The 15,650-nt window shown below is 41.8% G+C and overlaps 1 protein-coding gene across 4 annotated transcripts in view; it reads left to right on the top strand.

Annotated features, from left to right (window-relative positions):
- The window catches only part of CLCN3 (chloride voltage-gated channel 3), a 75,304-nt gene that overhangs the window by 4,671 nt on the left and 54,983 nt on the right, over positions 1 to 15,650 (top strand). For all 4 annotated transcript variants that reach the window (XM_060246544.1, XM_060246540.1, XM_060246541.1 and 1 more), the window contains exon 2: positions 2,572 to 2,748. In XM_060246544.1, the coding sequence (XP_060102527.1) occupies positions 2,589 to 2,748 (160 nt within the window). In that variant the 5' untranslated portion in view covers positions 2,572 to 2,588. The remainder of the gene's footprint in view (positions 1 to 2,571; positions 2,749 to 15,650) is intronic.

Below are 15,650 nucleotides of genomic sequence, written 5' to 3'. Positions count from 1 at the left end.
ATGCTCTTAAGCAGACTTCATCAGAGCATATGAAAGTTTACATTCTGAATAAAACTTAGTTGGTCTTAAAAGTGCAACTTAACTACTGCTTTATTCTATTGCTTCAGACCAGCACGGCTGCCCACTTGGATCTATCCTCTCACTATGAAAGACACATGGCTAATAATGAGGATACTTCCTCTTTCTACTTGACCTCTGCCTATCTAGACAAAGAAGTCACCTGACTTACTGACCAATAGCACAAACGAATAAACAGTCCATTCAGGGGCTTCTTCTTTATTGGCAGGGAACCAAGATCCTCTTCCTAGGTCAGGCAGAATAGAGAAACAGGTAAACAGTATTAACCCTGTAATGACTGGAACTTAGAACATTGGAATTCCAACAGCAGCAACATCTGTCTCCGCTGTTGGGGAGGGAAAGAGTAAGTGTACATGCTAATAGGCAACTGATGGGCATGTGTCTGCCATCAGTAAGAGGGAGTGGGCATATAGGGTACTGATGGGAGAGAGTACCAGAAGACATTTTCCCAAGAGCCCCTTTATACTTGAAGCTTAGCTTGAACAGTCTCTTCTCTGCTTCTAACTCTGCAGTGCCACCCATAAGACAGCCAGTTTGTATAGTGATTAAGTGTGCAGACTCTAATCTGGGAGAAATGGGTTTGATTCCACACTCCTCCACATGCACCTGCTAAGTGACCTTGGGTAACACAAAGTTCTGTCAGAGCTGTTCCCTCAAGAGCCAGTTATGTCAGAGCTCTCTCAGCCCCACCTACCTCACAAGCAGTGTTTCCTCTAAGCTGAGTTAGTGTGAGCTAGCTCACAGTTTTTTAGCCTCCAGCTCACACTCCAGCTCCAGGGAAAATAGCCCCAGAGTAAACTAATTTATGCAGTAGCTTACAATGCCAATATCTCACCCACGCTTAGAGGGTGCATTGCTCACAGGGTGTCTGTTGTGGGGAAAGAAAGGGAAAGGGGGTTGTAAGCCACTCTAAGTGAAAGGCAGGTTATAAATCCAATATATCTTCTCTTCCTCCTGTTTCTGTAAGGAGGGCAGGATTATATCTTCCCCAGGCCAATACATGTGGAAGTGTTTTCCGTTTGCAGATGTGTTTGTAGTGGATCCAACCTTTGAGTGGTGTCTTTTGTGGTATAACAGCAATGCTGTAATACTAGTAGGAATAGGCAGCTCGTCATATCTTTCTGCAGTTGTAGTGCTGGGAAATGGCAAATCAGATAAAATTGGCCAAGGTGAAGAATGAACATTGGGAGAGGGAGGTCTAGTGGATGAATTACTCTTTTACGCTCCGACTTCTTTCATGTTTTTTATATCTCTTTTCTTCTTCTTGTAATACCAAGAGAGCTCCTTTCGTAGAAAACTTTCTGTAGGTCTGCTTTGTCAGCCTCACATATGAATGGGAAAGCTTTGAACTTGGAGCATTGCTTTTATCTGAGTAAATTAATAATTTCTTCATCCACAGTCCTTGTTCCTTCAGGCAAATAGAGGACTCCCTAGGTGCATTTCATCGTCGGCCCTTTGTTATGAATTTGGCTTTAGCTCTATAGAAGCCTGTGCATGGGTACATACCTTTAATTTTTGGTTTCATCTATTTTTGAGGCCCCCAAGGATAGCATGGTAAAGCCTAACCCTCAGTGTCTCCCTAGCTCCAGCTTTTTGAACAGAAATGATCTCTTGTGAAACTTAAGGTTTAGGATCTTCTTCCTTTGTAAATCAATGCAAAAGTCATGTGGCCAAACTGATTTATTCCAGAGATAAGGGGTATACCCATTTTGGTGCTCGGAGGACATGCTCTCCTTTTGCCTTGGACCTTCTGTCTTAAGGGTAAACTCCCTTCTTATTTAGACTCCTTGGTTAGCCCAAAGTTATGTAGGGCCTTTATGCATTCTTGATTCAGCTGTCCCTTTTCAATGGTATTGCTGGGTCATCCAACAAGGATCCCTTTTTCAGATCGGTTATGTCCCTGTTCCCTTTAATCAGTGGACTCTCTTGTACATATGCTCCTGCAGTGTCCTTATGTGCTCCAGTTTAGGCTAAAATAGATTATGTCGTGCGTTGATAAATGGACTATGTTTCCTCTAGTGACAGTAGAGCAAAAAGTTCCATTCCTCATAGAGGAAAAAAACTGAAAAAACAGTTTTTCAGTTTTATTGTTCAACCTTGGTCTAAGAACAGGGGATGTAAGTAAGTAAATTTCTTCATCCCATCTAAATGTAGTGTTTCCCTAAATCGCATCTCATAAAGAGAGAGTGGTGGTATAGACTTCAGTGTCCTGTAGTGGAGAAACAGTTTCATTGTCCTCCTCCTCCTCTTGCTATTACTGGTGCTAAAGATTGGACTAAAAATGCTCAGAAGGCACTGAATTTTCAGAATTGTCAGTCTGAATGTAAAGATATATCTGGAGTAGTTACTTTTGTTGAGTAAGTCCATGGACGATACTCGCACATCTGTGATGTCTTCTTCCTAATGATGGGAACTTTCCTATGCTTTCAGTACATTTTAAATTCTATTTTCATGCATTTGGAAGATACTGTCTAACATTGAATATCCTCTTAGGTTATAAAAACAGCTAAATGGAGTCAGAGCAGCTGTTCCATAGAGGATACTATCGAAATAGCTACAATAGTATAACTAGTGCAAGCAGTGATGAGGAACTTCTAGATGGAGCCGGGGTCATCATGGACTTTCAGACCTCTGAAGATGACAATTTGTTAGATGGTGATGCATCTGTCGGTAAGTCAGTAAATCCCTGTTTTGTGATATTTAGTAATGTTTGTGCGTCCTGGAAGATTGGGCTTTGAGAATGTATGGGTGATGTATATTGTTAATGGTGTATTGTGGACAAAGATTTGTCAGTTGAAATGCAATATAAAATAATATAGCAGGCATATGTAATAAGATAAAGAATTGTACACTGTATTATTGAAGGTATTCTTATTCTAAAGCCTTTCAATTCCATGTTTTGTCTCATTGTAGTATTTAAGTAGCCTTTGTTTGTTTATTCCAGGTGTAGAGAAGGTGGGCAGGGAGAGGCTGTTCCTCCTCTGTCATCATACTTGAAGGGTCAAGACAGACAAAGGGAAGTACTTCACACAGCATATAGTTAAATTGTGGAACACGCTGTCACAGAATGTGATGATGGCTGCCAACCTGGAAAGCTTTAAAAAAGGAGTAAACAAATCCATGGGGGATGGGTTCCTCAGTGACTACTAATCATGATGGATATCTGCTTGCTCTAGTATCAGAGGCAGTATGCCTCTTTATATAAGTTGCTGGGGATCATGGGTGGGAAGATGCTTGTGGGCTTTGGCTTCTGCGTGAACAAAATACTGAGTGGTCTGCTCCAGCATGGATCATCTTACGAACATTTCCATATATTGGAGTTGAATGCTGTGTGCAGTTGAACCTCAGACATCTGGATAGCAGTGTTCTGAACATACTTGAGTGAGGCTATATAAGAGGGTTTAGTATCCAGCCACCTGTTGTGTTTTTTTAATTTTGGTGCAGTACATACACGTAAGAACCAAATGTTCCCTCTAAGCTGCAGAGCCTTGTGAGCAAAAATTCTACTTTGTGAACTACTGGTATTAAAATTGTGAGGTGCTGCATAAATTATTGTGCTCTGGGGTCATCCTTCCTGAGCTAAAACAATAATGTGTGAGCTGGAGGCTAAAAATCTGTGAGCTAGCTCACGCTAACTCACCTTTGAGAGAACACTGGTAAGAACTATATGGGTCTCTCAGTCTTTTCCGTTTGTTTGGCTACTACAGGTTTTTCTGAACTTTCTTGGTTTTTCCCATGATTTTCTGAGCTACCTTGTTAAAATAATTTTTCCAGTTTCTTGTGGCATTGTCTGTATATCTTAGGTTTACCCACGAGTGACAAAATCGTTTGAGAACATTTGTGTTGACATTGTAAGGCAGAGTTCCACTCTTCTAAAAATATTCACTTCAACAGACTTAGAAGGAGGTTACTATGTTTAGGGTAGTGCTGTTGGGAAAAATGAGGAAGATGAGAATGACTTATGCCAAACTTCTACTTGGGCTATTCATAAGTCATGGAGAGAAAACATGTAATCCCATTGCCTATTAAGAAAAACTGCAAAAACTGTCAAGTAGCTTGATAAAGTAATTGTGAATTGCTTTTATACTTGAAAACACCAAATTAAGATTAACTCAAGTAAATAAAGTGCAAACATTTATGTACTGAAGAATTAATTACAGCCATCTGAGCCATTAATAAATAACTTTACAAACTTGTGAAGAATAATGACGTCTTGGGAGGCACTGTATTTGCCAGCTGTAATATTAGAATTGTTTGGGTGTCTTAGATAAAACCATAATTATTTAACATTGAAACTTCATCTCAATCAATTTAGTGCTCACTGCTCACTAAGTTAATTTTTGTTGTAATTAAGTAATAGGACTTATCGAGATATGCAAACAGAGGGAAGCTATAGGAGAGATATGCTATGCTGCTATGCATTAGATTTTGAAGCTTACTAAGACCTAAAAGTCCAATTTTTTTCTGGTGTGGAAAGTCAGCCTGCTTGTCAGATCATATTCTTCATTATGTGTTTTTAGCAAAGCTTAATCAAGCCTCGTTCCCAGTATCAGGTTAAAAGGCGCACACAGCAACTCTTCAGAGGCATGGACCACTGTTAGTGCATGGATGGGTGATCTCAAGAGGACTCTGTATGCCACCTTGAGTTCTGTGATGGAAAAAATACAGCTTATGACTTCATATTTATTTTGCTTCTCTGTCAGACACTGTGTTCTCCTCCGTTATGCGTTATCTAACGTGGTGAATCTGATGGGACAGGAACATGTTACTTGGGTTCCACACAGATAATTCCTAATACTATGTTTAAAGTTTATGTAAGTCAAACTGATAAGGGCTTTGTGGTTATATAATGTCTGTATAATTGGAATGGTGTTACAATGTATACATAGTCTGATAAGATTGTTCTCACTCAAATACTGAATAATTTGGCACTGGAAAATATGCTAATGGTTTTTGAATTAAAGGAAGATACTCCAAAGATGACTTAATTATTTATTTATGTAGTACCTACAGAAACTAGATAGCGTTTTTTAAAAAAAGAAGGTAATGATAGTCCCCCGTGCAAGCACCAGTCGTTTCCGACTCTGGGATGATGTCGCATCACGACGTTTTCATGGCAGACTTTTTACAGGGTGGTTTGCCATTGCCTTCCCCAGTCATCTACACTTAACCCAAAATAAAGACATAGGTCTCTTGACAGTCCGAAATACTAAGTGTAGGGCGAAGCTTCATAGTACTCTGTTAACTGGTGCTTTATTTATTTATTCTGTGGGGTTACAGATGCTTAATTTTGGCTTGATTTAGAAGCCTGGTGCTTGCACAGGGGACTACCTTTACCTTTAAAAGCTAGTAATTGTTTTGCACTGTTTCAATCATCTCCTGCCCAAGTTCTCTGGCTGCATAGAGGATGTGTGTGTGGTATAATGATTGCTTCAGGCAGTTTTTGTGTCACAGAGAATGAAAAATTTATTCAGGTGGTGCAGGTCTCAAGCTGCTAGACCCTAATGAGAAGTTCACCGCTCCAGCATTTATCCTACTCATTCCCTTTAATGAATAGTTTATTTTTGGGCTGCCATCAGGAGGCCACTAATAGAATTGCAGCCTGCAATTAAACTTCCTGTAAAAACCTGATGACCCTTCTTAATTCAGAAAACATGGAGGTGCTAGGAATAAGGCCCATTGTGAAGAAAAATACAGTGGGCTCTAGAAAGAGGCTCTGGATGAGTGCCCTCCCACCCTTGCTGGAGTGCGTGGAGAGCCAATTGGAGAGCTCCATTTGGCCACTACCATAGGAAAATTACTATTTATGATGATGATGGGAAAACTTTGGAAACTTCAGTTGGTAAAGCAATTTCCTGATAAACAGGCTTTTCCTGGTTTTGTGTGATGCCGATAAGAATGAGGCTTTTTGCATGGCTGCGAACACCAAATAACTCTGATTTCAGTAAAAAAAAGATTATCTTAAACACTGAGTGGATACAACAAGTGAAAAGCAAAATACTACAGCTTCTTCAGTGCTGAAAAATCAAATAGTTATATATGCTTCTGCAGTGTTAAACAGGTAGGCAGAAATAAGTTACTGGCTCCGTGTTTGTGTGTGTTTCCTTCAGAGTCCCCACAAATTCTGTGGTGTCTCTGCATGTCTCAAGTATGATGGCTCTCTAAAGCATGTCTTCCCCTCCCTAAGGATGGCTGCCTCTCTTCAAGAATAGGTTATTCTACTCACAAATTCCTAAAACTATTTCCACTGTAAATTCAAAGAAAAAGACTACAACCATATTTTCGTCTTGAGGCTGAAAGGTCTCACTGCATACATGCACAAACCTACTTTCCTGTTTCTCTGGCAGCCATCATTATCATACAAATGATAATGATATTGTCCTAAACTTTTCATTGTAGAATTCAGAAGCATGGGTGGGGTGGAATGTTTTTTTTTCCCCCAGCCAGACTACTTGTAACTTCTGAGTATTCATAGAGTGTAAACCTAACATGTACAAAGCAAAGCAGAAAATTACGTGGACACCTGGGCAAAGCAGAAAATTCTTACATGGACACCTGAGCAAAGTATCATTTCATCATAGGGTCTTTGCCCTCACATTGTACTGCAGTAATAAGCATCTTTCAAACTATCATCATCCCAACCTCTGTCAGCCAAAACTTTGTGCCATGTCCCTGCACTTCAGCATCCAACTCTGATGAAGAGTGGTATTCCAGTCCCGTCTTGCCCTACTGCCACCTAACTGTGGAGCAACACAGAGGCTGGTGTGGTGGTCTTGCTGGGTTGGAAAGAGCAGGGCAAACTGGGAGATGGAGGTTCCTTATATATATTGGAAGTGACAGCAGCAGTAGTCTGAATTAAGAAGGGTCATCAGATCAGCAGCCAGTTCTGCAGTTTCTTCCACTTGCTGTTGTTGAATACTGTTCTCAGGAAGCAGATGTTGCTTTGTCATGTTCTCCTAGAACATTTGAAGAGGATGATGAGCTCCCATAATAAATCAGTCTCTCCATACCCAATAACTGAAGGCTTCAGAATTTCTGTGACCAAAATCACTATTTTTAAAAGCAGCTTGTCCTTTTGACAGCTCTAAATTGCAATCACATAGAATAGAACAGTTACTTCAATGCTGGTACCAGATTTGTCGTTCAGACTCTGATCCTTTGGTTCACCTCCATCTGGCTGGTAACCCCTCTTCAGACCAGGTATCTGTGTATGCAAGGCTGTTAGACATAACTTTATCAGATAAAGTGAAACAGGATTCAGAAGAATCTGGCAGACTTAAGAATACGAAAGTTGCTTTAGAATATTTCTAATTAATTTTGTTAGGTGTTCGTTCATTAATTTCTATTGGCTAATTTTTAGGGGTTTTTTGAGAAGGCTTGTCACTTTGCAGGTCATTTATTGGGAAGAGTAGTCTATATACTGGATCCAGTTCTCTGACATCTCTTGTTTGTTACAGAGGATACTGGCAATATCTTTACTAGCTTGTAGATAGATCCAAGTGGGCAGCCGTGTTGGTCTGAAGCAGTTGAACAAAGCAGGAGTCAAGTTACACCTTTAAGACCAACCAAGTTTTATTCAGAACATAAGCTTTCATGTGCTCTCCAAGCACACTTCATCAGGAAATTCCCACTTTACCTGATCCCCTTGTTTGATGAAGTGTGCTTAGAGAGCACATGAAAGTTAACTACCTTGTGTGGTTTCCCCAGTGCATTTTAGGAGGCCAGTGGCCTTCCTAGCCACAATCTTGCTCCCTGCCCCCTCACTCCTCTAACTGGGATAGGATTGTTTATCTCTTAGTTAAATCAGAGATCCTTTCTTTATTAGAGTTTTCTGTCATGTGCACAGAATTTGGGGAAGTAGTCTTTGGTCGTTTTCGCACTTAGCGTTTGCTCCCCTTATTCCTCGGCGCAATTATGTCCGGATCATTTTCCTCGTTTTTGCACATTGCCTCTTTAGTGGAGTCGCTTTCCATGAAGCCCCGGCTCAAATCGTTTTTGCACTAGCATCGACTTGAGTTCGATGCCCTGTCAATCATTTTTTTTAAGCGCAAGTCTAATTGCGTAACAACGTAAACCGCATCACGTGTGCCGCTTCTGCTTATGGAGTGGCTGCAGCTGTAGTATCCTCCACAGCCCTTTATGTATTAACAGAAGCATTCACAGTGGAGAATCCCAGCACTAGATTCCCCCCCCCCCAACACAAATTCCAGAGTTGCGTGTGTGTGTGTATGTGGCAGCTTCTTCCTTTCCCAGCCTCGCTCCCTCCCACAAAGCAGTCGATCTGGCGTGGATGGATTTCCCACAGCAAACTCCGAGGAGTGGATCCGGTGTGGATCCGGAGGTTTTCAAAAACTCCGGAAGGAGGTGGATCTAGATACTCCGGCGTGAAACCCCTGCAGCACCGGAGCAAGACGCAGCGCCGGAGCAACAGGTGCGAAAACCAGGAAAAGATCCTGAGGTAAATGGGGTGCTACGCCGGAGTAAACGCTAGTGTGAAAACGGCCTTTGTTATGGACCTAGGAAGTTAGTAATGATGGCAACACAGAAGCTTTTCCATACAGGCTAATGAGTGGCTCCCTGGAACCATTTCAGGTTGAGGGAACAGTATGGGGGAATGCTCAAGTTCACTGTCTTGGTCCTAGCCCAAATTGGGCCTGAATGCGTCTGAGAATTTAGTTCTTAGCACAGCATTCCCACACTATATCTGTTGACAGACCATATGTGTGGCGTTTATAACTAGTGAACTGGATTTTCTTTGTTAGTATATTTATTTGCATTGTTCAACATGCAACGTTTGCAATTGTACATGATTTGCGTCTGACGATGTGCTCACATCACTTCCAGATAAAGTTAAAAAACTTTTGAAACCCAACTGTAGTGTAACTTGTGCAAGTGTTGTATCTTGAATTAAAAGGACCAAAAAAAAGTCTGTGAGAGCTCTTAATCAGGGCTGCAGAACAAAAAGCGCCCATTAGATGAGATACTACTATCTGAACGGTTAATTTAAGGCTAATCTGGGGGATAATAACAGGAAACTGGTGCATAGTGCAGGGGTTTAAGTGCTATGCTTTTGAGATTGCCCAACACTTCACCATCATCCCTGCACGATGTTTTAATATCTTAAGACATTTCAGTGGAAATTCAAAAGAAATTCTTATATCATGATGTATTTTAATATATTTTGTCCTTGTATAGTACTAATAGTAATTTGAAATCAGATGTTACTGGTTTCAGGAGTCTTGATGCTGTTTGTAAATATTTGCACCATGATCTTAAAAATACTTATTATACTTACTGTACTGACTATAAAGTGACAATTCTGTTCTGGCTTGCAGTCTTGGCAATATGTACTGTATATGTAGCTTCATTAGTATTGCTTATTTGTGTAGCTTTATGCTCTTAGTTTGTTGTTCTGAGTGCTGGAATTCAGCTAATTTTTATAGAGGTAACATTAACTCAGAAGGGGGGAAAGCATGTTTTATATTCATGCACTTGGGGAAATGTTTTTGAAATAAACAGGTGCTGACTTGTGTAAAGCCAAAAGAACCACTGTGGCATAGTGCAGGTGGCCACCCCTGGCATAGTGGCTGAATGTCAGACTAGTAGTATCTGGGAGACCCAGGTTTGAGTCCCTCTCCTGCTATGGAAACTCAGTGGCAAGAACTTTAGCCAATCATACTCTCTCAGCCTAATCTATATCATAAGGTTGTTGAGAGGATAAAATGGAAGAGATGAGAATTATATAAGCCTCTTTGGATTCCCACTGTCTCTTGTTGAGACTCAAGGTAGATTACAATATATTTTTTTAAAAACTCAGTCAAATATCGTAAGACATCTATTTAATGTGATAGGACTAGGTCTTCCTGCTCTCTGTAAGCAAGCTGTTTCACAAGATGGGAGCCACAATAGATAATTCATGTGTATGGGCTATTGCCAGATTGACTCATAAATGTACTGATTGCAGAATGTTATTCTCAGAAGGTTTTGCTCCAATAAGCATGAATCTCATGGTAGAAGTAATCTGTGGGTATGTGGGTCCAGGGCAATTAAAGGTTTTATATTGTTGGTGATGACAGGTACCTTTAACCAGTGGAGTGACTGAAGAATGGGTGGGATATGCACGCACCACGGAGGAGTGCCAACTCCAGGTAGTGACTGGAAATTTCCTAGATTGCAGCAGTTTAAGTGGCAGAGATAAATTCACCTGGAGAAAATGGCCACTTAGGAAAGTGGAGTCTATGGCATTATACCCTATTGAAGTCCCTGTCCAAATCCCACTCTCCTTAGGCTCTGTCCTCCAAATCTCCAGATATTTCTCAACCCGGAGCTGGCAACACTACCCATGTAGTTTCTGATAGCAACTGAGCTGTGGTGTTCTGTACCACTTGGCATTTCTAAGTTGACTTCAAGGGCAGACCCATAATAGTTTTGAGATTACAGTGACATGAATCCATGGGGCCAGACATAGAGTGGGAAACAACATATCATTTACAGCTTGCTCTGGAGTTTTTGCTCAAACAGAAATGCAATGCAAAAAATGTGATAGCCACTTGTACTAAATGGACTTATTGTATCCCCACTTGTACTTCTATTTCTGCAAGGTCTTGTGCAACCAGTTTCTGGGCAATATAATATATACCAGGGAAAATGTTGCACAATATCTTTCGCAAGCAGAACAACAGCAAGTTTCTTTTGTGTTTTGTCTTGTGCATGACTCTGCATTATAGAAGTTCTAAAGTTTGCATGAGGCATTTTATCTTTAAGAAATAGCATTTTATTGTGTGTAGTGCAAATTCTTAATATGCTCTTATGGCATGTAGAGGCAGATAGCAGAGTTCCTAGTAATTTCCTGTATTGTATGGTCTAGTGCAAGCCGTGGTCAGAAATTTTATGTGCCAGTGATTGCTGCAAGTTTAGGGATATTAGAAAACTGGGAAAGCCCAGTTTGGTCCAGGGTTCGTGATCTGGACCTGGCGTTGCAAGCCGTGTCTAGATGGCTCAGGCTGAGCGGACTGAAACTAAATCCAACAAAGACAGAGGTCCTTTGCTTGGGTCGCCATGGCCCAGGGAGGGAGATTCCCTTACCGGCCCTCGACGGTGTGCCTCTGACAGCAGCGCACAGGGTTAGGAGCCTGGGGGTGCTATTGGAGCCTACTCTAACTATGGAGGCCCAGATAGCAGCCACTGCCAAGTCTGCATTTTTTCACAGGCGGGCAAGGCAGTTGGCCCCTTTCCTGGAGAACAGCGATCTGGCAACAGTGATCCATGCAACGGTCACCTCGAGGCTGGACTACTGCAATGCCCTCTACATGGGGCTGCCCCTGTGCCGAACCCGGAAGTTGCAGCTAGTGCAGAATGCCGCTGCCCGGCTGTTGTTAGGGCTCCCTAGACGGGAGCACATTCAGCCGGGGCTTCGGGGACTGCATTGGCTGCCGATAACATACCGAGTTCGGTACAAGGTGCTGGTTATGACCTTTAAAGCCCTTTATGGCCTGGGACCTGCCTACCTTAGGGACCGTCTCTCCCCACATGTTCCCCAGAGAGTGCTGAGATCAGAGTCTCAGAACCTCCTCATAATCCCTGGGCCAAAGGAGGCCCGTCTGAAAGCGACCAGAGACAGGGCCTTTTCGATTGCAGCCCCCTGTTGGTGAAACCAGCTCCCGGAGGAGGTGAGGGCCCTGCGGAATCTTGAACAGTTCTGCAGGGCCTGTAAAACAGCCCTCTTCCGGTTGGCATACAACTGACCGATACCTGGATGCTTGAATATCCAAACTTATGAACATCAGAATATTTGAATACTGGAATACTTGAAGAACCGACTTAAGGAAGAGGTAGCATAGTATATTGATGTGTGTTTTATGTATTTTTATGTATTTTACTGTATAAATTATTAATGTATTTTAAACTGATCTACTGTTAGTATTCTGTGTTGTAAGCCGCCCTGAGCCCGCTTTGGTGGGGTAGGGCGGGATATAAATCGAACAAAATAAATAAATAAAAATAAAATAAACTGGGTGGCTCTGAACCAAACCCTTCAACAAAAACCTGCCTGAACTAAACCTTCCCAAACTGAACCTCTAGTACACCCATGTCATCTGAAAGTTATACAATCACATCAGTCGCCCAATACAGTTGTGTCACTTCTGGGTGACACCCTTGGCATGCCCACATTATCTGGAAGTAATGTGAACACATTGGCAAAGCACTTGTGTCACTTATGGATGTGACAGGGTGATGCCCAATGTCATCTGAAAGTGGCTTGCTGAACACACAGGCTGAACAGAAAAGCTCAAAGAGTGCCCAAGGGAAGGCACCTTCCCTCGAACTCAGCTTGTGAACTCTGAATCGGTAGAGAGAGAGAGAGAGAGAGAGAGAGAGAAATACACTCAGTAATAAAATGGAGGAGCTGTAAACTGCAGCCCTTTATGCTTAGGACATTTAAAAATTCATAGGAGCTTTTTTCAGTGTTCCTTCAAATTTCCCAAAAGAAAAATGGGGAAGGGGAGTCATTGGACTTCTTTATGCTATACACTTGGGAAAGGGTGGGCTATAAATCAAATATAATAAATAATAATAAAAATTGCCTGTAAAAACATTTCACTCATTTTAAAAGAAAAATCAAACCATTTTTTTCAGTGCTCCTCAGACTTCCAGGTTCTATATTTTGAATGAGTAAAATCTTGTTTAACAAGCAATTCATCCATTTCAAAGGGGTGTGTGTGGAATCACAGGAGTTCTTTTCTGTGCTTCCTGAAATGTTCCAGTTTTTCCATTCGGAAAAATTGAAAAAAGACCTTGGGGAAGACTTTCCCCCCATATTTTCCCATTTTTCTCCAGTGCATCTCTTCTCTTCTTTTAGTGTTATAAACAATCTACTTGCTGATCTATTTTACCCTGTTAGATTGTTAAACCATACAGCCCATTTAGATCATATTCCTTAACTTATACTTGGCTCACAGAGTCATATGATATCTAGTGCTCTCTTTTGTTGGTTAAGGAAACAAAAGTGATGAAATAATTCCAGCAACTAGCATATGCTGATTCATATTCTGATGCATCGTTTTTCTTCCTCAGTAGTTTTCCTGGAGCTAGGCCTATTTAGTACTGAGACTGGCCAGATTAGTGATGAGTAATAATGCATAGTATAGCATTGTGTGAAACCACTAGAACTCTGGAGACACACCCTTTTCAGGAACCTCAATCAGTGAACTTGATTGCCTAACTCTGTCTCATGCTATTTTATAGGATGGTTCATTTATACTTTGCCTTTCTCTCAAACAGGGACCAAATACAAGTTACATCTTCCCTCCTCCATAGTCCTGTGAGGCAGGTTATTCTGAGAGTGTTTGCCTGGCCCAAGGACATCCAACAGGCTTCTGTGGCTGAGTTGGTATCTGAACTCGTGTCTCCGAGGCCCTAGTCTTGACACTCTAACCATTACACACTGTAGAGGAGGTGAGGGAACTGTGTGTACTTCTCTGAGCTTTGTGAAGGATGGGTGATATTTAAAAATATATTGTTGGTCCCTTAATCCCATTACTCCTATAAGATTTGGTGAGCATGACATAAATATGATTCTACAGCAGGCCTTTTTTTGAACAGGAATGCACAGGAACACAGTTCGGCTGGCTTGGTGTCAAGGGGGTGTGGCCTAATATGCAAATGAATTCCTGCAGGGCCTTTTCTATAAAAAGCTCTATGTGAAACAATTGTGACATCAAGTGGTGTGGCCTAATATGCAAATGAGTTCCTGCAGGGCTTTTCCTACCAAAAAGCCCTGCTCTACAATATCAGCAACAGGGCCATAAAGTGCCAGGATGCCAATTAGGGGCGGGCATGAACTGAAGCACAAAGCAAAATTTGTCACAAATTTGTCCTGTTTGTAGTTTATGAACAGAAATTCATGATGGGTCTACTGTCATGGAATTCCACAAACTTTTAAGAAATTCATGATGGGTCTACTGTCATGGAATTCCACAAACTTTTAAAGCATTTTGTGGTGGTTTGTGGACAGAGCATGAAGCAGAGGTTTAAAGGGACTCCCATTCCTTTAACCTCCACTTTCTGTTCCCTGTGAAAGTTGCAAAAACAGATGAGCTGCGGGGAGTTGCTCTCTGCCACTCAACTATTTTGAGCTGTATTGTTCAGTTCTGCACAAGACAGCCCAAAACAGCTGAGCCACGGGGAGCATCTCCTTGCTGCACAGCTGTTTTAGGACTGTCTACTTCAGTCAGTCCCTTTAAAGTTTAAAGGGATTACATAAGACGGCCCAAAACAATTGAGCAGCTGTTTTTGGAGCTGTCTTTTGCAGTCCTTTTAAAGTTTGCAGGGCCATAAACTGGTTTGGTTGGTGAACAACCGAACCACAAACTGACACAAGTTACATTTTCGCAGTTCATACCATCCATAATGCCAACTGGTCCAGGGATACTTTGTAGTTTATTCAGTTTGAAGATATGGACAAGCTCCTTAACTGTTTTGAAAGCAATACTAATGAGCAGAGGTTTTTTTCTTTTTTTTTGAGCAGGAACGCACAGGAATGCAGTTCCGGCTGGCTTGGCATCGGGGTGTGGCCTAATATGCAAATGAACTTCTGCTGGGCTTTTTCTACAAAAAAGCCTTATGCTAAACAATGGTGATGTCAGGGTGTGTGGCCTAATATGAAAATGAGTTCCTGCTGGGCTTTTTCTACAAAAATGGCCCTGCTAATGAGAATTAATTTCTTCTACCCTTCCAGTAATAATGGACACCATTGGTTTTATCTAGCGCTGTAGAGAGATCTAATTATCTAGTTAATTAATATTTTCTGGATTAATCGAATTCTCAGACCTAATCATTGTATCGTGTCCATGCTAGCCTGTAAAATGTAGATGGTCATACTGGCTGCACACTGAACATATATAGACATATGAAGCTGCCTTATACTGAATCAGACCCTTGGTCCATCAAAGTCAGTATTGTCTACGCAGACTGGCAGTGGCTCTCCAGGATCTCAAGCTGAGGTTTTTCACATCTATTTGCCTGGACCCTTTATCGGAGATGCCAGGGATTGATTCTGGGACCTTCTGCTTACCAAGCAGATACTCTACCACTGAGCCACAGTCCCTCCCCTAATTAAACTGAATTAAACAAACACACACACAACACCAGAAAAATAGGTTTTAGTAGAGCATGGATTGCTCTCATGGATTGCTGCCTTGCTGTGGCAAGAGGGCTTGCGTGGTTCAATGAGGCTGTGGGCTATGCCATGCAGGGCCACCCAAGATGGACAGCCACAGCTGAGAACCCAGACTAAATGTGATCTACTGGAGAAGGAAATGGCAAACCACTCCAGTATCCTTGCCAAGAAAACCCCATGAACAGAAACAAAAGGCTAAAAGATATGGCGCTGGAAGATGAGCCCCTCAGGTCAGAAGGTGCCCAATATGCTACTGGGGAAAAGCGTTCAAGTCACCACAGAAAGAGTGAAGCGGCTGGGCCAAAGCCGAAAGGACGCTCAGCTGTGGATGTGTCTGATGGAGAAAGAACAGTCCGATGCTGCAAAGAACAGTACCCGCATTGGAACATGGAAT

The sequence above is a fragment of the Heteronotia binoei genome, chromosome 9 (assembly GCF_032191835.1).
Source record: "Heteronotia binoei isolate CCM8104 ecotype False Entrance Well chromosome 9, APGP_CSIRO_Hbin_v1, whole genome shotgun sequence".
Lineage (NCBI taxonomy): Eukaryota > Metazoa > Chordata > Lepidosauria > Squamata > Gekkonidae > Heteronotia > Heteronotia binoei.
This window is presented reverse-complemented; position numbering and strand designations above follow the sequence as displayed.